Source organism: Lontra canadensis, unplaced genomic scaffold, assembly GCF_010015895.1.
Source record: "Lontra canadensis isolate GAN:19392208 unplaced genomic scaffold, GSC_riverotter_1.0 scaffold13, whole genome shotgun sequence".
In the NCBI taxonomy this organism is placed as follows: Eukaryota; Metazoa; Chordata; class Mammalia; order Carnivora; family Mustelidae; genus Lontra; species Lontra canadensis.
Window position 1 is genome coordinate 21,253,817 of NW_022631007.1, and position 25,803 is coordinate 21,279,619.

Below are 25,803 nucleotides of genomic sequence, written 5' to 3' on the forward strand. Positions count from 1 at the left end.
ATAGATATTTTCTGAGTACAGTATGCCTCCTATTAGTGACTTTTAAGACATTCCCACCAAAGACAATCTCATAGTTTCCCACCCCATTGTCCATTTCTTTACAAGCAGTTATCTGGAGGTAAGCAAATGTAATCAGTGACAGACCACTAACTCCCCAGTCCATGCACATCATTATACATAAAACAAACTTACATCACTTTGATTGACTGAGTTAATCTTAGCCAAAACAACCGCTGGTGGGTCCACCACACTTGTAAAGTTAGGATAGTTGTCAAGAGCATCTTTCTTATATTTTTTCTGTAAGGAAAAAGATGATTAAGACTGGTATCCTTCCACTGTGTACCTGCCCCCACACAGTAGGCAAAGAGGCCAGGCTCTAGGTCAGAACAGGCTTTGTGTACCTGGTTCACCATTTCCTGGTTCTTTGTAACCCTCACATAGTCCACAGAATCCAAGGGTATCCAGCCAATGCCACGGAGCCACTCCAGGTCAGCTTTGTAGACATTCTGAGAGTAGGAAGAGAGATACAATGCCGATATAAATGACTGACACAGGGTTACAGATAGTAGATTAGAAGCAACTTTTTCAGGAGCTTTTTAAGGGTTTCTCTTTAGCAACTCTTGCCTCATTGATTCAGTCATGATTTCACCTGTTCACCTGAAAAATATTTTTTTTTTTAAGATTTTATTTTATAAAGGAGTCTAGTGTAAACAGAAGTCCTTTATGAGGGGAGAGTGTAAGAGCCAGAACACCCCAGAGCTCTGGGAGTTATGGGCAGGGAGCCATTGTTTTCATCAGTGAGCCTAAGAAAAGGTTTTATTAAGGAGGGTATGATTTTAGGCGGACTTATATTTAATTACTTAGAAATATGCAGGACATTCAGACTATATAAAGAAAAGGACATGACTAAATGCACATGTGTTGTAGAGCAGGGGGCACATCCCTCCTGCCAAGCCTAGCTCTCCCCTCCCCCACCTAGTGCCCCGATTCTCTCAGGCCAGCCCTCACCAGCAGTGGAGCTGCTAATCTGATTAAAGGTCCACAACAGTCCTTCTGCCCAGCAACAGTGAGGTGGGATGTTCAAGCTCAGCATCTGTGCTGCAGGCAGTCCTTGATTTCCTGCTCCCACTTGGTAATGAGAAGACCCAGCAGGGTTAGCTACTGGGGGCACCTGAGCATCACGTCGATGCACTGTGTTTCTGTTCCTTACCAATGGCTGGCGGCAGCTACAGGTCTTGACTCGAGCTTCACTGCAAGATGGCCTACGTCATGTACCCTCTACCCTATATGCCTTTACCAAAAGTCTGTGTGAGGGATTCTGGGCCCTCATGTGGCTCGTCGGTACTCTGCTTCCCCTTTGCTTTGATTCCTTGCAATCAAATCCTTCATAAATGCCTGAAGGAGTAAAATGCCTGGCCGAGCAAGAACAAGGCATTCCCGGGTCCTCGACTACACTATCCTCTAATATTGTTAAAATCCCCACTCACTCTCCATTCTCACCCCAAGCCAATTACCATTATTTTAAATCAACTGATAATTTTCTAGGCAGATGTGAGATGTTGCTGATGGCAAAGATATAAAAAAAAATTTTTTTCAATGACTTTGAAGGTTATTCAGACATACATAGTAGGCAAAGCTGTCAGTCAGCCAGTCCCTGCTCCTGGGCTTTCTCTACCTCATATCCAGCCTTAATTCTCTTCTGGGACCAAACTCAATATTTATGTCTTGAAGTTTAGAAGCTTGGTGCTTCCAGAGTGTTGCTTATAATGCTCAGAGTATACATTTCTAGATAATTAAGAAACGAAATCACTTACATCGCTCTGTAGGTCATAGGCCTTCCTTGCCTGGATAACATCATTTTGGTCAGGATGACATATCCACTGGTGCAGGTAATTACGGTAATCAATATCACTGACAAGCTCCTGCCCATGCTTGGCAGCCAACACCGACACCATATCAGCAGGTATATTAATCTTGGCCTTTGTTTTATGATAGTCCTCTTTGTACAGTCTGTCATTCTGAATCTGGCCTGCATGCTCAAACCAAACCAGTTTGGGATCATCTCTCATCGTCGGAACACCAACATAATGACCTCTCTGTTTTACATGCTCAGCTTTGTATTTCAGCTGGTAGGAGAAAAACAGAGACTGCATCAGTTTTGACAAGCATTCAAGGGAAAGAGGGGCTTGAAACCTCAGCAGATGCAGGCCTTCGGCCTCTTGGCATCTGCCTCCCTGAGAAGAGATAATAAAAAGCACAAAAATAAATAAATATAAAGAAATATCAATTTAAAAATAGAAAAACTATATTAGCTTTCTAATTCTGCCTATGTCTTATTTGAAAGCTCAGAGACCTTAAGGGAGTGAGGGAATAGAAGAAAGAGTAAAGCACTCCAAGGATAGGTCTTACAGAAAGACCACGAAACAAGACAAAACTCCCGAACCCCACAGGGAGATCTAGAAGGGAACAGGTACTTCAGCCATCCTCAAGCCTGGCCGGGCCTGCTAGCCCCAGGCACACTCCAGCGTGCACTCATACCCGGGTAAATTACCTCGCTCTGAACGTCACTAGAGTGATGGGCGTGAACAAACGGTACTGCATCTGGAGGCAAGATGTAACCCGTAGCTTTCTGCTTCTCCCAGCCTTCCTTGTAGAGATACTAAAAGACAGAGAGCCACAACAGAGACTTACACGAAGCAGTCAGGATGGGACATTGGTCGTGTGCATCCGTGGCCCACAGTTCCACTATGGTCCTCTGCCCCCACACAGAGTACCAGGCATCCGACTAAAACCCCTACCTGGTCCAGTATCCGGGCTGCCTCCTGGGCAGTGTGCAGCAAAGGGGTTTCTGTGAGGGTGTATTTCGATTTGGTATCGTTCCAATCTTTCCGGTATTTAATCTGGAAATGAGAGGCAAGAGGCTTAAGTTACTTGATGTTAAGAAAGCACAATGCTGTCCAAGCAAATGTGAGCATCGTCCCAACGATTACAACCCGTATCGCAGACGATGATCGCATGCTGAGCGAACGTAGGTGGGAAGCTTTGGAAATGACATTTCACGACTGGGCAATTTTAGAACAAGAGCCGTGTACTTACATCATTGAGGATCTCGCCACTTTGTTTTGCAGTCACGTAATCAACTCTGTCATCCACCGGAGTAAAGTTGAGAGTTTCTATTTTTGTGCGGTATTTTTTCTAGGGAAAAGAAAATACCCTTCAGATAGTTGCAGTTTGTGGTCCTGTCTGAGCTGAGAAAGAGGCACTAGATTTAAGGGTCTTTCTCTACTAGAAGTGTAGAGCGCCATATTTGAACAGCACCTTGTTGGCAACTTGGTCTTTTCCTTAGCATTTTATTTTTTAACAGCAGAGTTGCCTTCTTTTATCTCCCACAGATTTTAAAGTAGTAGGTTTACTTAGCTACCAATCATGTACTGATTCATTCTGTATATCATGTTACTCCATACATGTCTTTCAACTGGACAAGCTTCTCCCAAACGTATCACCAGTGCTGACAAAAGATGTTTTCCACTTATACAATTCCAAGCATCAGCTGGGCATACTGGATATTATCTTATGGATGTGGTCCCCTGATGTGAGAGGGACAGCAGAGGACTGTTTTGGGAAAGGGTATGTCCAGCTTAAATGACAGCAGTCGCAAGCAACTGTCCAAATTGCTGATGGGGAGTGAATGAGTTTTGGTTTGTATATTTTAATTCAGCCTCCCAGGAAACGCACTGAATAGCAGGGTAAAATCTTGGAATACCTCACTGAAGATATCCGCGGCATGTTTGGCGTGATTGACAGAAACGGAATCATTTGGCATCCACCCGATCCCACGTAACCATTCCAAGTCCGCCTTGTAGACAGCCTGTGGGGACAAGGCCGAGTGATTTCAGCAACTCTGGGCATAGGGTCCTATTTATTCCACCCCTTGGTTTGATGGAGAAACACACAGAAGGATGACATACTCAAGCAGCCAGGCAGGTAACATAAGTAAATTCATTAGGAGGTCAAGTGATATGAAAAACTGGGGTATCTATTTTCTATTTGAAGGGGGTTAGCCTCAATTCAGCTACCGCCGTTGTTGCCAGGGGTGTAAAGCATATCCAGAGATTCATTCTCTGATTTTTTTCTAAAAAACTAAGAAATCTTAGATTTGTACCCCAAATTTCCTGATTTAAAAACGCAGCAACTTAATTCAAGATTTTTAAACATTGTATTAACTAAAAAAGCTAATCTGTGCCTACATTCTTTCCACAGTCTGCCAACGTTTTACTTATGATATGAACCTTTGTTGCTACTTAAATGTCATAAATAATATCTTCACAGCAGTTGTCTTTATACCATTAAAATTAACATTTGTATTCACACAACCATTTATTCCTTGATACAGAATCTAGATCTTTCACAGCTTTGCTGGTTTTTGACACTGTACTATAAGGTCTAACTAAAACCAAATTCTTGGCTGTATCAAGACAGGAAGTGATGCTACAAAAATTTAGGGATATCAACTTTCTGGGAGACATGGCAAAATGAGAGAAGAGTTTGAACTAAAACGCAGCCCACTCACATCACTTTGCAGTTGGTAGGCTTTCTTGGCCTGAATCACATCATTCTGGTCAGGCATGCAGGTCCACTGGTGTAAGTAATTGCGGTAATCAATGTCGCTGACCAGGGTCTGGCAATTTTTAGAATGCACGATGGAAAGCATATCCACAGGGCTTTGGAACTTGGTCTTCCATTTGGCCCAGTGCAGCCGGTACTCTCTTTCATTCTGAATCTTGCCAGCTATGAGGGCCCAGCGGATCTTGTTGTCATCCCTGGCCGTGGGGGTCCCCACATAGTGTCCCTTCTGCTTCTCGTGGTCAAGCTTGTATTTATACTGGAGACGGAAAAACAAAAGCAGATGGATCACAGTATGTACCCCCAATGCACCTAGGATCTTTGCTCAGAAACTGACAAGTCAAACAAGGCCACACTTACGTCACTGGCAATCTCCCTGGAGGCCTTGGCAGCCTGGATGGGGATGGCGTCCAGCCGTACGTCGCAACTCATCTTCATTTCATCCCAATCCTCGCGGTAAATTTTCTGAAGAGGGGATAAAATAGGGTACCACTTTGGATTCAGATGTACTGATAATTTCAAGGGTTCAAGTAGAATTACCATCAAAGCAGTCCAGTTTTGAAGTCCCAGAATCAGTTAAGAAGGGAATAGGTGAAAGAATTCACCACCACGCTACAGGAAGATGAAACTGTGTCTGGAGTCCAAAGAGCTGGGCTTGACCAGAGTTCTTTCTAATTTAAATCATGGCTTCTGTGTAGTTGTTCCTGGTTTATATAACAGGGCTTAGCGGCTCTTTGTATGGCTGTATTGCTAACATTGGGCTAAGGTGAAGGTCAGACATTAATAAGGATTACTGGATTGCTTTAATTCAGTAATTCAATTTATTCAACTTTAGAGTTCAACTCAATTTTGTAACCTTCAGAATTATAAACTTTTTATATTTGTGGGGAGGTTTACCCCAGGATGGCTTCTTAGATCTTATGTGGTTGATGATAAATATTGTTTGGGAATGTTTGATGTTCCTTCTGAAGCACAGTTGGAGGTTAACAGCCCTTTTTTTAAAAAGTAGGCTCCACCACCAGCATGGAGCCCCATGTGGGACTTGAACTCATGATCCTGAGATCAACACGGGAGCTGAGATCAAGAGTCAGATGCTTACCTGAATGAACTACCCAGGCGGTTCCACAGTAGCCATTTCTTTAAATGCAGCATGTTTTTATTTGGATAGAGAAGTTAATTAGGGTAGTGACTGATGTACAGAAAGCTTTTTAAATATATATTCATATTTAAACAGGCACATTCTGTATTGACAATGTCAGACTCAGAAATCACAGTAATTTAAAGATTTATTTTTATTTATTTGACAGACAGAAATCACAAGTAGGCAGAGGCAGGCAGAGAGAGAGGGGGGAAGCAGGCTCCCCGCTGAGCAGAGAGCCCGATGTGGGGCTCGATCTCAGGACCCTGAGATCATGACCTGAGCCGAAGGCAGAGGCATTAACCCACTGAGCCACCCAGGCGCCCCAGAAATCACAGTAATTTAAACGTATGATTCAGAAATACCAATCAATACGGGAGCCTTAACAGCGCAGAAAGGAGAGATTAATTTCAATTATTAATGGTTTCATGGGCTTTGCATATATGAAATATGAGTGCTCATACAAATTTTGACCTTGTAAGTACAGATAAGTTTTGTATGAATTTTCACTCAAGTTTTTGTATGAATTTTGCATGGTCCTATTTAACAATAGACTTTTTAATACAAAAATCATATTCTCCACATTTCAATGTATTAGAGAATACTTAATGCAAACTTGTTATTATGTTCTATAAAATCTTTTGTTTTTACTTATTTAGTTTAATTATATATATTGTGACACTATTTTTAATTATGTAATACATTTTTGTTTATGTAGTCAAATATATTTTTTATTAAAAAAAAAAATCTGAGTTTGAGACCAAAATTGATCTACTAACTTTAAGAACATGGGTCAATTCCACAATCACTTTAAGTTTCAACTTTTCCATCTGATAAAAACAAAGTAACCTATTTTACTCATATGATTAGTTTGAAATTAAATGAGTCAAGTTAATGTGAATTTGCTTGGTTACCTAGAAAATCGTATACAAGTATCCTGAAAAAGCTGTGTTTCCCAAATGATAGAAACAATTTTATATAGTGGATTTTATCAAGATTATTATAGTAATGGTAACACCATGTATAAAAAAAAAAAGTACATCTTGGTTAGCATTCAAATAGGATGCTTGATTTCTTCTAAAGCACAAATCATTCTCATGAATGTCTTAATATCTAATTTTTAAATGTCTAAAGTTTACAACTTTACTTTTGGCATGGCTTCAAATGTTAGTCCTGCTTACATCAAGATATCAACAGTAGGATTCTAGTATTTCCAGATGAGAAATGTTATCATGCAAAAGAGAGGACATGGGGCTTTCCCCGAAAGTCTGGCCAAAGATGCCTCTGGATTGAAAAGAAGAGGTTGAGGAGTCCGTTTATGTTGCAGTGAGGAATGGACTGCCTCTCCAACCAGCCAGTTGGTGATGAGATGGCACTGCACCGTACTATTCTTGTCTTAGAAAAATATTATCAGTGCTCCAAATTTTATTTTCTTCCCATCTCTCGGAAAAAAATAGCTCATTACAACAGAGTTGATGGGCACATGGTGAGGAATCTTTGCTGGGCAGCTTCCTTCCCTCACAGAGCTTTGTTATTTTCTGAAAGATGGGAAATTCCAAACCATAGTAAACTGCTCTAAGGCAGTAGCCTTCTTCTAGGTTCATATTTATTCTACACACAAGAAATCTCTGTGATCCATAGAGACAACACCTTTCTTGAGCTTTCTTAAATTGTGTGACTAACCATAGAATTCTTTCATTTTTATCTAATAGACTTTTAAGTTCATTCTCTTCCTTTTTCCAGACATAATGATTTATCCTGCAAATAATAATAATTTTGCCTTTTAAATCCAGTACTTATCTTTCATTCTTACTCTTCTGTAATTATTTTGGCCTGAGTGAGGAGCTTATTCACTTAGCTAGAAGTTCCAGCAAATATTAAATAATGGTGATGTCAGTGGGCATCTTTGTTTTATTCCTAGCTTGAATGAGAAGATTAACTTACTGAGGATGAGCCTGGCCTTTGATTTGAGATTTACTCTTTTAGACACATTAAGATGATATTCATTTATTCTTATTTTACTAGGACTTTATTTTTAAAAATCAGAGTGGATATTGGATTTGGTTACATGACTCTTTTCAAATCTAGTAAGATGAATGTGTGATTTTTCTTTTTTGTTCTATAACATTATTAGGTTTCTGAATATAGAACCCTCTTGGCATTCATGGATGAATCTTAATTGTCTCCTATTTTATTTGTTAGTATTTTATTTAAGATTTTCCTCATTATTGGTCTACAGTTTTCCTTTGTGGAATTATCTTCGACAAGTTTTAGTAATTGTGATGGCTTTCCTTCTTTCATTAGGCTCTATGCTAGTCTGATTATTTCGTGAAATAATGGAAGAATTCTCCTATGAAATCATCTGGATGACCCTGACATCTGAGAGTAGGAAGGAGAGTCTGTAATAATTTTTAATTTCTTGCTGTATGTTTTTAATTTCTTGCTTAATTTGCTTGCTTAATTCTTGCTTAATTGCTTAATTTCTTGCTATATATTTTTCTGGGGTCATTTTGATAATTTATGATTTCCTAGAAAATTCCCTCTAGATCCTCGTATTAAAATTAATTTGTACAAAGTTTTTTGTTTTTGTTTTTTAAAGTTTTTTCATTAAAAAAAATATTTTATTTATTTATTTGACAGAGAGAGATAGTGAAAGAGGAAATACAAGCAGGGGGAGTGGGAGAGGCAGAAGCAGGCTTCCCACCAAGCAGGGAGCCAGACGCAGGGCTCAATCCCAGGACCCTGGGATCATGACCTCAGCTGAAGGCAGACGCTTAATGACTGACTGAGCCATGCAGGCGCCCCTAATTTCTATAAAGCTTTGCAAAGAATTCTCATCATTATTTTGTGTCATCTGTCATTATGCCCCTTTCTTGTTCATGTGTCTCTTTATCTATGTCTCTTTCAACTTTCTCATCCTTATTCCCTTCTCCCTTTTCTCATGTTGACATTGGCTCACCAGTAACTGGCCTTTCTGGGTGACTCTGAGCCAGGGATCTGCTCCTCTCCTCACTTCCGGTTAAAGGGCTGATGGTGATGCATCTTCCCTAGCCCCACCCAGTCAATCCTTCCTCTCTTGCCTATGAAGAGTTTCCTAGGGATATCATAGCACCAACCGGGTGACTTTCCAAACAGAAAGGGGGTCTGTTGAGGTACTTACATTGCTCACATTAAGAGCATTAGCTCTAGCAAGATTAATTTCTGGTGTATCTGGCATTATGTGGACGGAAGTTTTATCCTTGTCCCAAACTTCTCTGTACTTTGGCTATGGAAAAAAGAACCACAATAACAAAATTACTTTGCAGTTTGTAATTCTGCTAGTTCCAGTGCACAACTTCCAACTTTTCTGATCCAAAATTTTTTCATATTAATAAAAAAAAACCTAAAAGTTTTTCACATAAGTTGCTCAAATGTAGTACGAAATTGGTATTAATATCTTTTTCGTTTGAAATTCATAAATAACGAGAACACAATTCCATCAACATTATGTATTAAAATCTTCGCTTTCATCAACATTTTTCTCCTACAAATCGCTTGCCAGGTTAATTATTTATCAGTCACTTACAAGCATGAGTTAGTTTTAACAAACGAGGACAAGGGGACTTACAATACTAATGTTTTCAGCATTCGACTTAGCAAGGACAACTTCAGGTGTGTCGACAACACTTGTGTACTTGAGGCTCACTACGGGTGTACGGTAGACACTGTCTCGCAGGATCTTCTGGGCATTTTGGACCCTCAGCACTTCAGGAGACCCTTCAGGCATCCAGCCAATGCCACGAAGCCACTCCAGGTCAGCCTTATAGATGGCCTGGGAAGCAAAACAAAGCGAGGTAGAAGCAGGTTTTGTTGTTTGTTTGTTTTTAGTAAAGTAAGAAAGCAGTTTTATGTTCTATTTTATGTCTCACAAACAGTAATTAAAATTGAGCAATGACCTCACAAACTCAATTCCTCATATGCACAGCAGTGTTCCAGTCTGCTTTGTTTTCTGTGGCGGGGGCACCTGTGCACACTGTAAAAAGCAGAAATGATGCAGAAGGAGCTCTCTCTGTGGGATGCTTCAATCTCTCTGGGGGATTCTGAATACTTTAGTAACATATTAGCTCAGGTGGACTTTTAAAGCAATAATAAATGACTGAAAGAAGGCATTCATTCTACACAAGAAATAAATATCCTGATGGAATCCATGATTTCCAACAAAATGAACAGGCAGAAAATATGAATAAGTCTAAAAATACATCAGGTAAATGAATGCAACATCACATTGTGAAGAATACCATATTAAGGAAACTAGTGAGTTTGGATCATGCTGCTGACCTTTGACAGTAATTTCAAGGAAGTAGCCCTGTCATTCTTCCATTGTGGGACCCTGCGAATCCTCATGTTTATGAAACTACAAACACTGCACACATTAAGGGATCTGTAGAAAATTTCTGGCAGGACCACTAACAGTAAAAAAGAAAACTTTCTCAGTAGGTCCAGCAGTAAGACAGGCAATCAGTAAACCTGAAAGGGTTTATGTAGGGAGAGTTGTATTTTTCCAAGTCCTAGGAGGAAGGACCAGGGAAAGCTGTGGAAGGCTTTCTTCCTGGAAAACAGCTCACTACTCAGACCCCTCGGTGGGTACTCTCTGCACAAGTCAGCAACTTACATCACTCTGCAGGTCGTAGGCTTTCCTGGCTTGGATCACATCATTCTGGTCGGGAAAGCAAGACCAGTGGTGCAGGTACTGGCGATAGTCCACATCACTTGCTAATGCCTGGCCTTCTTTGGCAGCATTGATGGACACCATGTCCACTGGGATGGAGATCTTGGCCTTGTGGTCATTGTAGGCCTTTTTGTATAGCCTGTCATTCTGCATCTTTAATACATTTGCCGCCCAAACCAGTTTAGGGTCTTCCTTGGCATTGCGACATCCAATATAATGGCCTTTCTGTTTCTCGTAAGCAGTTTTGTACAGATACTGGTATATGTGAACAGAAGAAAGAAGAGTCATTTTTTTCAAACTCACTTTGTCTAAATAGCCTGTTCCAAATAACTCCATCTCCCTTAGATTAGCTTTTCTTGGTTACCGTTTTTCTTAAATCCATACTATACGTTTTACAATTCTTAACACATTGGCTTGCTTTCTATGTCCATATGCATGAAGACAGCGTGAGCACTTCTAAGGCAAGTCCTGTGCTTCTGGATTATCCCCAGTATAGACGTATCTAGTGTTTCCCAAACTTCAGTCACTGTCTACCACCTTCATGTTTTAGGTTATCTACTAGATTCTTTGTTTAAATAAATTTTAAAGTGTAAACTTTGAAAGATTTTTACTTTAAAATGTAAAATCCCATTTAGATGGAAAAAATCAGTATTTTTCTATCACACATAAATACAAACGTATAGTCTTTAAAAATTGCTTGTCCATCAACTATATAAAGTTATGTCAGGAACAATTTATGTATGCTGTACTTTTAGAAACAACAGAACTCTTTGTCCCCACTGCGTTTTTATAAGTGCTTGTAGATTACGTGATCATGAGAAGATACCGAAAAGAAAATAAAAATCTGTGCTTAAACATGAGAACAGCAGAACCCAGTGCTGATGCAAAAGGGTCACCAAATTGTTGTCAAAGTTATGCTTGAATCTGAGATTTCAAAACAAGACACTAATCCCGATGCTCTCCATTCTACTTAAATGTATTACTGGGGAATTAAGTTAAAGATTAGAAAAGTATTAACTTCCATGGGTCGTCTATTAGTTAGGGCTGGTTAAGGCTGGGAAAGGAGGAGCTCTCACATCACTGGCGATATCCCTGGAAGCCCGGGCGTGCTGAATTGGTATGGCATCTTCCCGCAGGTCATAACCCGTCATCTTGACAGCTTCCCAAGCTTGCTTATATTGTTTCTGCCAAGAGAGATTGCAATGCCACGGTTAATCTGAAGAGGGAGCCACTGAGTCAGCATTACTGACGGTTTTAAGGAAATCTCTTAAGTTACATTGAAAATTAGTCTCCCCTTGAGATGTATAAATAGGCTGGTTTCATACTGAAATTAAGTTTCAGTAAAGTTTTAATGAAATTTAGTAAAGTTCACTTTTTTTTTCAAGAAAGAAATTAGGAGACAATAAATCATGTGAAAATGAGAAAAATATATCTCGTTTGGCTTTAAAAGGAAAAAATCACTGATGGGCCACTAAAAAGAGAACCAAATATTACTATACTTGCATATATATGTTTTTATCTTGTGTTTTTTGTGAAGCCAGTGGATTTTTCCTTCCCACAAAGATAGGGACACACATACCTATTTATATACACACATGCATAACATGTGTGCCTATGTACGTGTGTGTGTGCACATGGCACTTAGCATTAAAGACTAGAAAAATAAGGAACGGTAGGGAAATGCCTTTGGCTAAACTCCCTCTGGAGTATATCAACTTTAGTTTCAGTTAGGTAAAAAAAATACTGTGTAAAGCAAGTGGATGTGTACTTCCTTACATCACTGATCTGTATGGCATTGATCTTGGACTGCAGCATCACTGGAGTGTCAGCTGGCACATTCACATTCGCCTTCTCTCTCTCCCAGGCATCACGATACAATGGCTGGTAGTAAGCGGGGGGAAAAAAAGGATGGCTGATAATAAGTCAATTACTACATGAATAAAACTATGAGTACAATTAAGCTTCTCTTTGGATATTCTCAGACACAAATGTAGATCATTTTGTTTTCATTTGTGCAGATTTTTTTTTGCTTTCCTGTTGAGTAGGCTCCATGCCCAGTGTGGAGCCCAACACAGGGCTTGAACTCATGACCCCAAGGTCAAGATCTGAGCTGATATCAAAAGTCAGATGCTCAACTGACTGAGCCACCCAGGCACCCCTTCGTTTGTGTTTTTACTTAAAAGGTGTCAATAGTGACATCAACAAGAAGAATATATTGATATGTGATAAATTATAAATGGAAAATGAGTCAGAAATATGGTAGTAAAATGATCCTTTTTCATTAAGTCACCAGTAACTATCTGGCAGGTAAACCCACATCTCAGGTAACTACAATAATCCACATCACTAATCGAGTCCTGGCTTTCTTGGTCCAAATAACTATCTTAATATCTAATACTGGGGCCACCCCTGGACTTTTCAACTTATCTCATGATTGAAAAGCAATAAAAAGGTGGCAGTTTTGTGACCATGGTATTAACTGGTGGACTTGCATGACAAGCAAGACCTCAAAATATATTCAAAGTGTGTATCAGAGTCTGTGGAATATAAAGATGCCTACCACATTATGTTGACCAAAGAGTCATTCAAGTAAATGAAATGTGGATACCGTTACTTGATTGAGTATATGAAATTCTATCTGGATACACAAATGTTCAAGGTTCTAATGCTGGTATCAGCAGTTTAAAGTTCACAGTCAAAATTCTTACGGAGACTTCTTTAATATGTCCAAATGTATCATCAACCCAGCTTACCTCACTGATCTGTACAGCATTGATCTTTGCCTGGATGACTTCAGGGGTATCGACAATGCTGGTGAATTTGAAGTCCTCGGGTTTTATACGATACAACCTCTCATTCAGGAGATTCTGGGCATTCTTCACTCTCATCACTTCCACAGAACCCTCTGGCAACCATCCTATACCCTTCAACCATTCCAGGTCTGACTTGTACACGTTCTGCATGAAGGGAAGGACCACAGAGTACACAAGAGTCAAATCTATGAGAGCACAATGCCAGCAGGCCACACACTCCCTCTATTCAAATCAGCTGGGTGGCCAAACCCATGAAATAGAAGAATCAACATTAAATTTTAATGTTTGGGTATTACATCCCCGGCATGTATCACTGGGAGAAGTTCACAATATCCTACAGGAATTGGAGCAGTGCTGACAAGGGTCACTTGTGGGATGACAGATAGCAATGGCACATAATTTTGTTTTTATACAAGGTTGAACTTCTGTGCTTGCCATTTGAAATCTGCCTTTTTTTTACACTACTGAGAATAATATCTGTAAGAATTTGGAAAAATAATGTCTTTAGATGTATGTACAATGAGGAAAAGATATATACTTTTATCTGTATATACCTCTCTATATAAAAACATAAATATATACATATACATTTTTCCTACCTGTGCCAGATAAATTTAAAATCCAACATTTCCTTATGTTCACATTTGCTTCTGAAATTTAGCTATCTATGTAATGGGTTTAAACAACTGGGACTAAAATTTTATATCTAATTACATAGAATAGGAGGGTGATTTTTTTTTTTTTTGTCTTCATGAAAAAGGCCTAGCCACAAGAGAAGGAATCCTCTGTAAGACAGAAAATGTTCCACAATTATTCTACTATGATGAAATGTACAGATTATGTTAGGTTCTATTAAGATTACCACTTAAATTATGTCCCTAGAGAATACACCATGATGATATACAGAGACACACATCTCCCCAAGAGCCTGGTGATGATATACGTACATCACTCTGCAGTTCGTAGGCCTTCTTAGCCTGGATCACATCATTCTGATCTGGCAAACATGTCCACTGGTGCAGATAATTGCGATAATCAACATCGCTAACCAGGACCTGACATTTCTTGGCCTGAACAATCGACATCATGTCCAACGGTGTATTGTGAATTCCTTTAGACTTCTCATAAGCTTTCTTGTATTCTCTGTCACTCTGGATCTTGGCAGCATGTATAGACCATACCAATTTGGGGTCATCTTGCAGGGTGCGGAAACCCACGTGGTGGCCCAGTTGCTTACGGTAACCTTCTTTGTATTTGTACTAAGGTTGTGAAGAATCAGATAAAAAGACATATGAAAATAACATAGTAAGAGGACTTTTTATTGTTTTCAGAATATTCTTCTCACTTTAATAGAAATTTGTCTCAACACTGGCCGTCATTACATAATTCAGTTCACTTTAAGGAAAATGGATAGGGCTATTTTAGGTAGTTTGATAGAGAACTTGAGTAAAGCAGGAGGAAATAGTATGGTACCTTGATAGGTAGTTTGATAGAGAGCATGAGTAAATCAGGAGGGAAACAGTATGGTGAATAAGAGTAATTACAAAAAAATCATAGCTGACATTTACTGAGCAATTACTATATGCCAGACACTATTACGAGTGCTTCAAATGTCTTAGGTTGATTCATGTGAGATCGCTGAATTTTTTTAGTTAAAAATAGTTGCATAGCAGCAAGTACAATCTCATTTAATCTTCACAACATCTCTGTGAAGTACATACTATTATTATCACATATTTCAGATGTGGAAAATAAGACACAGTAGGTGTAATCATGGTCTCCAAAGTTGCCTAGAAAGTGGAATATTAAGTCAGATGGTCCCCCCAAGAGTACTAACAATCCCTCAGACAGGAAAAGGCCATTTGTGTGGTTTTGGAGACAGATTTTAAAAAAGGTGTATATTTCACAGGAATGGAAAGCAATGTTGTTGGTTTGAATCAGAAGACAACAAAAGGCCTGGGGACAAGAGTTTCCATCTTGCCCACACCTGTCGTAAGTGTCTTAGTACTAGAGTAAGATAGTGTCTGTTTCTTTTCTATATTTGGATAACACAGAATAGTTTGGACAAAAGAGGGGGAGAGAGAGCTGGGAATAAGGCAGATACTATAGATTGGCTATTGTTTTTAGAGATAAATATGATAAATAAAAGGGAAGAAACAGGTGGATACAGGAGATAAAAAAATAGAGAAAAACCCAGAGAAGGGGAACAGGGTTGCTTAAAGATTTGGAACTGGAGGTGGGAGGTAGGGAGCTTGGTAGGATAATTATTTTAACAAAGTTTTTAAATTGCTATTAAATGAACTTCAAAAGGTTACTGAGAGCATTACACGTAAGTCTCCAGTATAAAATCTTATATATGTAATGTGTTTTCAGTCTTAAGTCTCATATGAAACTTTTGAATATGATCTATATTTATGAAGAACGCCATAAATATTTGAGGGATAAAATGACACTGGTCATAATCAAATATATGGATTCCTGAATTTTCCCAAGAATTCTGCATAGATTCTTCATGTTTTCTTACTTCTACTTAGAAACGACTTAAAAATCATTTATACATATACCTCATCTATACTAACCTTAATGGGCTTCATTCCATTTTAATGTATTTAAAAAGAGAAAGTTTATAGTGCAAAACAAAATGAAATTTTTTACATAGATTTTTAAAAACCCCAATTTAAAAAAAAATACTATATTTGTTGTAAGAAGAGAAAAACCGCAAGGAAATAGAGGCTGTACCTCACTGGCAATTTCTCTGGAGGCTTTGGCTTGTTTGATTTCAATAGCATCTGCTCTTAAGTCATAGCCTTTCTGCTTGGTCTCATTCCAGTCTTTTTGGTAAAGTTTCTATTGAAGGAAAACATAGGTTTACAAAACTTGAAAATAAGTCAATATACTCAAAGTACTGAAAAAATGAATCATACGACTTGATCTAAATGAAGACAGCATAAGGAAAAACAGTGATTTCTGAGTTCTTCTTCTGGTTGTTGGCTATCTCCTTTATGGAATGCAACATACTTCTGACCAAAGTTTTAAAGCTAAACTTGTAGATCTACTAAATGTTTGAATATTTGTCTTCATCACAATATGGTACACATCTGAAAATACCCCACCACACAACACATGGAAACTAAGAATCAACTGTGAAGCTAGAAAACCTTCATCAAGATACCATGAAAGGTCCAGTGAGATTTAATTTTTCCTAATGTTGTCTTCTGACTTTTCAGAGGTCCCTGCTAAAGGGATGTGACATAGATATTTATATGTATCTTACTCTTTGGATAGGATTTAAAACTGTCCTTTTGCTTTTCTAATGGCTTTGAAATGTCAAACAGGACACTTCTGGATCAATCAAAAACCTATAAAGATAGAAGAGACCATTACACCATAATCCCTCAAGAGAAATTTAACTAGGGATTCCATTATTCTCAATTCATATATGATGAAAGAGTTGTGGACACTGGATATAGAACAATGCTTTCAAGATTGAAGGGAGGACCCCAGTAAGATTCAGACATCCCAACTCTTTGCAGTCCTGGGACTCAGCCATGATCTAAACTAATGTTTAAAAGAGAGAATTTCCATTCATATTGCATTGGGAATGGGAGCTAAAGAGAAAACGTGTAGCACCAATAGCTGTACATATCTCTAAGATAGGTAATTTGTCATTATACCACCCCCGAGCTGACATGTATTGTCCTATAAAGGCATTTACACTTCATATTTATGCCACTTACATTGCTGATTTGCATGGCATTTATGTGGGCCTGCAGCATGATTGGCGTGTCAGAAGGAATGGTGATATTGGTTTTATCTTTATTCCATGCATCTTGATATAGTTTCTGTGAAGAGAAGGGAAATACTAATTAATAGTGGATATGTGAAACATTAAGCCTCAGAAACTAACCTGGAGAAATTCTTTTAATGTTTGTGATGGTTAACTATGTGTTAACTTGGCTAGGCCACAGCACACAGATATTTAGTCAGATGTCATTATAGATGTCTCTGTTAAGATAGTTTTCAGATGAGATAGACATGGTTATCATCAGACTTTGGTAAAGCAGAGTACCCTCTGTAGTGTGGCGGGCCTTGTCCAATCAGCTAAAGGACTTCAGAGAAAAAAAGTCTGACCTCCGCAGAGCAAGAAGGAACTTGGCCAGCAGACTGTCTTTGTTGCTGAGCTGTGACTCTTCCTTAGGTCTCCAGCCTATTCTGCAGACTGCAGACTTGCCAGCCTCCATAATCATATGGCCCAATTCCATAAAATAAATCTCTTGGGTGTGTGTGTGTGTGTGTGTGTGTGTGTGTGTGTAGACACACATACAGTTTATAGATCTATCTACATCTCTCTCATATACATATATATACACATACGTGTAGTATACACACACACACACACACACACACACACACACACACACACACCTGTATCTATACATACCTATATCGCCTGTTGGCTTTATTTCTCCGGAGCACCCTGACCAATACATTATACCATTTAAAATGCAGCATTATGCTACAGGTTTTAGCATTTAATAGGAGTTAAAGAAGTATTTGTTCTACTTTGCCTGGGCCTATACCAAACTAGCCAACAGATTCTTAGAGTTGCTCCCGTCACTCTAAATCTTCCAAAAGGCACAGCCCACGTGCTCGGTTTGGATGACGTTATCTGAGAACAGAGTCCCACAGAAGACATGGCTGGTGATAGGATGGTTCTCACCTCACTTATTTGCAGAGAGTTGGTTTTTGCCAGGACAACATCCGGCGTGTCAACAATGGGCGTGAACTTCAAGGCTTCTGGCCGCGTTCTATAAAGTCTTTCATTTACCAGGCCTTGAGCATTCTTCACCCTGTTCATTTCTACAGAGTCCTCTGGCATCCAGCCGATGCCACGCAGCCACTCCAAGTCCGCCTTATACACGCTCTACAAAGGTTTGAGACAAATAATGTTCCCTGGTTAGACACACCACCTCATAATTGAAAAGTAAAGTCTGTGGGACTGAGGGACCAATAAGCACAGGACATGGTGCTTCCCAAAAAGGAGCTGCTGAGATTTTACAGGACTCAGAGGTTTTAGTATCAATGACAGAGTCATCTGTAAAAGCATACTTACATATATTAGCTGTGAAGAGTGCTAAAATGGTAATAATGCTGAATTTCATAATTATTTGACAATTCCAAAAAAATTTATAGAACAGAAAGCATTTTTAAAGGAAATTTGGTTGAATCTCATTCCATTTTATTCCTACAGTAATTAACTGTAGAAAACTCTGTTTAGTGTATTGGCTGTAGTATAGTAGGGGCAGTTACTTTAAAAATACTCAGATAATTAAAGTATGTCTGCAATCTATTTTCCCTGCCAGAAAGTACAGATGAAAGGAAGAAAACAGTCTGGAATCTAGGCCAGGGGATACAAGACATGGCCTAAGTGAGGTTCTTCATCTATATTCTTGGATTCCCAGGACATAACCCCTAACTATGGATTATGGATTAAACAACAGGAGTGGTGCCTTCCTGGGGGTGTGCAGTGCACACAATCCATGAGTCTATCCACAGAAGGGTCCACAGAGGCACTGTCTGGACAACTAATAAACCTACGTCCTCTTATTCCATCTTCCCCAGAGTTTGTGTTACGTACGTCGCTCTGCAGTTCATAGGCCTTCTTTGCTTGGATGATGTCGTTCTGATCAGGTAAGCACGTCCAGTGATGCAGGTAATTTCGATAATCAACGTCACTGACCAAAGTCTGAGACTGCTTGGCCATCACAATGCCTAACATGTCCACTGGGCTACTGAATTTGGTCTTCCACTTCTGGAATTCCTTCTTGTATTCCCTTTCACTTTGAATCTTCCCTGCATGTATGGCACACATAATCTTGGGGTCATCTTCAACGCTCTGGGCTCCAATGTGGTGGCCTTTCTGTCTCTCATATGCTTCTTTGTATTTGTACTAAAATGAGAGAAATATAGGTTTAGAAAACCAATTTTAAGAGGGGTTTTTAGAAACCCAATTTTAAGAGGCATACACATGCTGACAACTACAGAAAACATGAATACCCACAAGCAAGTGGGTAAGAATTTCATATGGCAAACATTTTGGCATCTCTGCATAATTTTAAACTCTTTTACACTATTGTAAGCATAACTGTAGTATATTCATATATCTTCACTGGTGTAGCCCTTAGCTACAATTCCAAAATATGCTATTCTTTTCTGTGACAACAAAGGGACAAAGTCTTAGAAAGTAGGAAGCAGGAGTGGGGGATACATGTGGAAACAATTGAGAAATGTGTCCCACCAACCTCACAGAGGCCATTCAACCATGTGACACCAAAGAGGGCTGGATGGAGAGTACTTACGTCACTGGCGATGTCCCTTGAGGCCTTGGCACTTTTGATGGAAATGGCATCAGCCCTCAGATCATAGTCCTTCATCTTGGATTCATCCCATCCCTTGGTGTAAAGTTTCTAGGCGGAGGGTAATACACAACAGAAAAATAAAAGTGTTTTGGAAAAGTTAATAGGCCAATTTTCCTGACAGGAAATTGTATTGAAAAAATACTTTAATGAATCCTAGAAAGCCTTAAAAGACCATTGGGAAGCCTCTTACTTGGCTGATATTGGCAGAATTGCTCTTGGCCAGCAGGATTTCGGGGGTGTCCGGCATCACGTGGATGGAGCTTTTGTCAGCATCCCAAGCTTCTGTGTATAAATGCTATGGAGGAAGTGATGTAAGCCTTTCATTAGAGCCCATACAAGACAATTATTTTCAAATTTAACACATTTTACTGTGTAAAAGCCTTTTCAAGGCTATTTAGAGGTGAGGGAAGCAAAAGGGTACTGGGAAAAGAGAAACGTGACAGTACTTAAATATTTAAACTGCCATATGATAGCTTCATAGCTAATATGAAGTGATAGAATGGTCTCGATTATGAGTTATTTTCTTCCAGTGACTCTCAAGCTTACTCATAGACCCTCCAAGGATGGAACCTGGCTATAGAATTATGATACAGTAGAAATCCCTAGACCTCAGAGTTAATCCCACATTCAAAGCCAACCCCACTATGCCCAAGCTGTGTAATCTTGAGAAAGGTACATAATACCTTATATTCCTCATTTCTAAGAGGGGGATAATCATATTTTTACTGAGTGTTCTTTGAAGATTAACCATAAGTAAAATGCCTGAGTCACAGTAGGCACTCATGGATTCTATGGTGTTTCTTATTATTACTGTGGTTGCTGTGATAGGTATGGTATAAAAAAATAGATTTTCTAGAGTTTTAGTACTTTAAGTTTTGGAGTTTGGTATCTGAGAGTCAACTTCCTATTCTGCACTGAGCAGAATCTCACTACCTCACTACCTGAGTATCTGGCAGATGTCCCAGCAGGTGTGGAAGAATTCTAATAAGTTCAATTCAATTTAAAATGTGCATATTGGGGCGCCTGGGTGGCTCAGTGGGTTAAGCCGCTGCCTTCGGCTCAGGTCATGATCTCAGGGTCCTGGGATCGAGTCCCACGTCGGGCTCTCTGCTCAGCAGGGAGCCTGCTTCCCTCTCTCTCTCTCTCTCTGCCTGCCTCTCCATCTACTTGTGATCTCTGTCAAATAAATAAATAAAATCTTTAAAAAAAAATGTAAAAAAATAAAATAAAATAAAATAAAATGTGCATATTAAGGACTTATCCATTGGATAAAGAATGAGCCCTGTATCAATAAACAGATTGCTAGAACTCTGGAAAAGTGAATTGATTATCTATCTTGTGTAATGATACTGAAAGCAACAGGAGCAGCTCCCTTCCCGGAGTAGATTTCCATAAACAAATATGAAAGAGCAAACCAAGCAACTAATTTGAGTTGTTTGCCAGCACTGCTATAAACACTGTGTTTTCCAGCTTCAGAACAAAATGCTAGATGGCTATTCCTTACAAGGTGCATAAAGAGAAGTCAAGGGTGGGAGTGTGCTCTGCCGAGGAGAACGTACAGGGAAAACCAATGGATGGGTGGATGTCTCCATGTCACCGCGCAGAAGAGTATGTGCATTACTCCACAGACCTTATCCCAGGCTACGCTTCCTCATGCACACGATTAGGGGATACAATAATGAGAAGCACACACAGGCCCAAGAGGAAATCAAATAGATGCACTGCTGAAGATTGGAGAGAAAATCAGGCCCATCATATCTCCTTTCTCTGGAAAGGCTTGTGGGCATTTCTCACTTTATGAGCCAAGGGCATGGAAAGTGTGACTCAGGAAATGGAAGGAGGTAGATACTCACCTTGCTCATCGTCAGGGCATTATTCTTTGCCAGGACAATCTCTGGGGTGTCTGTGATGCATGTGAATTTGAGCTGGTCTGCGGGCTGGCGGTACTTCCTTTCGCTCAGGATTTCTCCAGCTCTCTTCACCTTCTCGATCTCTACTGAGCCAATGGGCACCCATCCAATGCCTCTCAGCCACTCGAGATCAGCCTTGTAAATAGCCTGGAGACAAAATAATGTCAAATATCACCTTGACAGCCTGGTGTCTGATCTTGATTTAGCACAGACAGACAATGTATAAGACTGAATCTTACTTGTGTGAATTTCTGGGAAGACCCACAGAACTGACTTACTTTGGTGAAGAGTGGCTAGCTAGCCAAACACTTTGTCCCTGAAGGTAGCCAGTGTTTATTGGTTTAAGACAAAATCTGTGCTCATTTTGGCAGCGTATACACTAAGGACTTGTAACATCTAATAATATGCAATCAATTTCATTGATGCAAAACCATGTTAAGGAAATTAGTGACTGCCACCTGATAGAAAGCATTCTCTAATTTGATTGCCTATTCCTCCTTGTGTGGGAATAATATTCTGTCAGAATACTGCTTGTTCCTATCCCATGGGGCAGTGGTCTTCACAACCAGCCATATGTCATAAAGATGAATGCTACCAGATGACCACATGTTGAATTCATGTGTTTTCTGGGGACGACAAAAAGGGTATCTTTTTTCATGTGATTCTATATACGTGCTTCTAAACCAGAGAGTACATGTATTTTTACTCTTATCTTACCCTCAATCCCCTTGTGTTATAATTCAAGTAAAAAAAATATTTTATTCTCTTCTTTATTTTTCTTTGAATTTAAGTATTTGGCTAAAGGAGAACTTTTCTGATAAGTAAAGGTAATAGTTCTTTTTGTTTGTATGTTTTTTGGGGAAAACTCTTTTTTACAATGTCACTATGTTTATCACTCTTTCAAAAGTGGCTGTTTGTCAGAGCTTGATCAAAAAGACAAAGAGCTACTATACCAATGAGGTAGCATTTGAGTCCCAACGACAATCTACCGGCTGACAACAAAAGTGCCTCACATATTTCTAAAGAGCTGTTTTCAGCTTCTTAGAAAATTGTCTCAATATGCATAGTTCATTCTTAAACTTCCTTGCACCAGTAATAGATATTTCTTTTAACTGAAGCAGTCAGAAAAATGATAATGAAATCAATTCATTTGGAAAATTAGGGTATGTTAAACCAACAATTCCAAACCTGACATCAACGAACTTGAATGGAAAAACATGGTATCTTTATTTTAATTAACCTCTAATTGAAATAGAACCTTTCTTTTGATTTAAGTAGAGGTTACAGATCATAGTAGCATTAGCACTATGTGAGACTTTGTCAGCAATTAAAAAATCACAAATATTTTCATGTCCTATTACAGTTGTTGTAGGCATCCTGAAATATTTATGCTCATTACTTCTTTGAAATTAAATTAGTTATTGCACCCAGTGCTAGATCTTTTATTTAATGTGTTAAAAAGTGTGCATATTACATCATAGATTCAGTTTAATATCTTCGTAACCATATTTCGATATGATCAATTTCTTCCGAAACATATATACTGCATTGTATGCATTTCATGACATTGTCTTGAGAAGCTGTCCCTGGTCTCACAGGATTGCCAAAAGATTCCATGGTACAAAAAAGTTAGAATCGCTTTAAAAAATCTTTTAAACATATGCTGATGTGGTCAGCACCAAGGAGGTTATCTGTCACATGGACCCTCTCTATCCCCAAAGCAAAAAAGGTAATTCACCTAGTAAGACCTTCTCCTCTTCCTAAGGGAAGGTGACATTGTCTGAAACAATCCTCTCCTTTCTTTTGCTAATAACTTCCTTGTTCTACCCTCCTTCCTATAAAAACCTTCTGTTTTTTTACAACTCTTTGGAGTTACCTTCTGCTTGCTTGGTGTATTGCTGCCACATCCATGAACTCCTTAATAAAGCCATTTAAATCTTCAAATGAACACAACAGAAATAAACACATGCTGATAAGTATCAGACCCACTCACATCACTCTGAAGGTCATATGCCTTCCGGGCCTGAATGACGTCATTCTGATCAGGCAGACACATCCATTCGTGTAGGGGATGTCTATAGTCTATGTCACTGACTAAGGTCTGACACTTCTTAGCCAGCACCAACCCCAGCATGTCCACTGGGCTGCTGAACTTGGTCTTCCACTTCTCAAAGTCCTTCTTGTACTCCCTGTCACTCTGGATCTTGGCCACATGGATCGACCACATTATCTTGGGGTCATCCTCAACATTCCGGGCCCCAATGTGGTGGCCGAGCTGTTTGCGGTAGCCTTCCTTGTACTTATACTGAAAAAAGAAAAGGGATATGAGTCTAATGTTAAGAACATCTCATTCATACTACATTTTATAATTTCATACACACATTACTTCTTTGGATTTTTCTTTTCTTAGTGTGAAGGAGAAAGGTTAATATTATCAACCCCATTTTACAAAGTAGAAACCTAAAGCCTAGAAGTGTTTTAGGTGATTTGTTCAAGATGGTATCACAAATAGGTGAGACCTACTAGTTCTCAATATTTTTCCTTTCTATTAAACTGCACTACCTCTATTACATGTGATTACATAACAAAGAAAGATAAAACATCTTGTACAATCTAAAAGAATGTCTACTTGGGGCGTCTGGGTGGCTCAGTGGGTTAAGCCTCTGCCTTTGGCTCAGGTCATGGTCTCAGGGTCCTGGGATCGAGCCCTGCATCGGGCTCTCTGCTCAGCAGGGAGCCTGCTTCCCCCTTTCTCTCTCCCTGCCACTCTGCCTACTTGTGATCTCTGTCAAATAAATAAATAAAATCTTTAAAAATAAATAAATAAAAGAACATCTACTTAAAGGATGTGACTATAATTTTTTCTAAAAATGTGTTGTTAAGGATATTTTAGAATATATCTCTTATCATTAGAATTTATACTGAATGCCCTGACTGAGAGAATGGGCTACATTTAGATAGTCTCATAAAATATCTCACTTATTAGCCTGTTATGTCATTGAACTTTTACCAAGACAGAGTCATGCCTTGGGTTAATATTCTATACTTTTAAAATTTAAGAATAACATGGTCCATTTTACTGTGAGATGATCATTGTGTGGGCTTCTCTAGAAAACGTTTTGATTATAGAAGGAATGAGGCACAAGTCTATAGCACAGGGTACTTCCAGGAGAAAGCTTGGATTTGGGTTCTAAGGAGCTCTGGTACAAAATGAGACATTAGACACCTTCAAGAGATGTTTTTCATGAGAAGGGAAGGGATACAGAGAAGAGACAAGTGGGTGTTGAGAAAAAGCTTCGGTTACTTCTCAATTTGTCCATATAACCAGTTAGGGGCATCTTGGTGGGGGAACCTCATCAAAAGTTACAAAGAATGAAACAAAACTCTAAAATGTATCCATCATTGAGTCTTCCTTTAACGCCAGAATAAATGGATAGAAATAGTGGGAAAGAATTCACATTCGTATTGGCTGACTTAGATGTGCTTTCAATGTTTTCAATGTTTTACAATTGCTGCTCAACTTCTGAGATTCAAAAATATGAGCCCGTTTTTAGTGTGTATAAAACACTCATTTTTAAAGACTATACCTCTATAACCCTGACTGATTAACAGGGATAATGGACACAGTATCTTGTGGTTTTGTTTTTAATTGCAACGTTGTACATGGGGCAATCACTACATGAAACTGAGACTTGTAGAGATAACCAAAATTCTGGCAAGAAAAATGACAAAAGCTGCCATTTGGGAACATCTTTGAGTAAGAAATGCCTCTTCCAAAAACATAAACTTACATCACTAGCAATCTCTCTTGAAGCCTTGGCCGCCTGAATTGGGATGGCGTCCAAACGTAAGTCATAGCCTTCCTTCTTGGACTCTTCTAAAGCAAGTTTATAGAGTTTCTGTAGAAAAGAGAGTCATTAATCATTGCTCCTTTCATAAAAAATAAAGCTGTTTATTATTAAATTTTCCCTGTCCTCATTTAAACTGTAGAAAGAAATCCACAAAATCAAGTATGAGGATGGGTTTCTACAAAACTGCTTCATAGGTGCTTAAGGCCTTTAAAGCACATGTTCTAAACTCTGGGATTTTATTGATTGTTAAATTTTAAAAAATATATGGGTTGGGGGGAGATCAGCATGTGGTTGCCAAAATTTCATTTTGCCAAATAAGCACATGGGAAAAAAAAAAAGAA

The 25,803-nt window shown here is 39.1% G+C and overlaps 1 protein-coding gene across 32 annotated transcripts in view; it reads right to left on the reverse strand.

Annotated features, from left to right (window-relative positions):
• NEB (nebulin) overlaps window positions 1-25,803 on the reverse strand; it is a 202,116-nt gene that overhangs the window by 72,943 nt on the left and 103,370 nt on the right. For 28 of the 32 annotated variants that reach the window (XM_032857789.1, XM_032857787.1, XM_032857780.1 and 25 more), the window contains 25 exons: window positions 25,403-25,510; window positions 23,605-23,916; window positions 21,555-21,758; window positions 19,892-19,996; window positions 19,642-19,749; window positions 18,921-19,232; window positions 18,003-18,206; window positions 17,020-17,124; window positions 16,022-16,129; window positions 14,230-14,541; window positions 13,223-13,426; window positions 12,246-12,350; window positions 11,546-11,653; window positions 10,413-10,724; window positions 9,369-9,572; window positions 8,922-9,026; window positions 4,984-5,088; window positions 4,571-4,882; window positions 3,764-3,868; window positions 3,097-3,195; window positions 2,799-2,900; window positions 2,552-2,659; window positions 1,815-2,126; window positions 402-506; window positions 193-297 (listed from right to left, as the gene is read on the reverse strand). In XM_032857789.1, the coding sequence (XP_032713680.1) occupies window positions 193-297; window positions 402-506; window positions 1,815-2,126; window positions 2,552-2,659; window positions 2,799-2,900; window positions 3,097-3,195; window positions 3,764-3,868; window positions 4,571-4,882; window positions 4,984-5,088; window positions 8,922-9,026; window positions 9,369-9,572; window positions 10,413-10,724; window positions 11,546-11,653; window positions 12,246-12,350; window positions 13,223-13,426; window positions 14,230-14,541; window positions 16,022-16,129; window positions 17,020-17,124; window positions 18,003-18,206; window positions 18,921-19,232; window positions 19,642-19,749; window positions 19,892-19,996; window positions 21,555-21,758; window positions 23,605-23,916; window positions 25,403-25,510 (4,269 nt within the window). The remainder of the gene's footprint in view (window positions 1-192; window positions 298-401; window positions 507-1,814; window positions 2,127-2,551; window positions 2,660-2,798; window positions 2,901-3,096; window positions 3,196-3,763; window positions 3,869-4,570; window positions 4,883-4,983; window positions 5,089-8,921; window positions 9,027-9,368; window positions 9,573-10,412; window positions 10,725-11,545; window positions 11,654-12,245; window positions 12,351-13,222; window positions 13,427-14,229; window positions 14,542-16,021; window positions 16,130-17,019; window positions 17,125-18,002; window positions 18,207-18,920; window positions 19,233-19,641; window positions 19,750-19,891; window positions 19,997-21,554; window positions 21,759-23,604; window positions 23,917-25,402; window positions 25,511-25,803) is intronic. The other 4 variants (XM_032857788.1, XM_032857785.1, XM_032857790.1 and 1 more) reach the window with 4 other exon arrangements.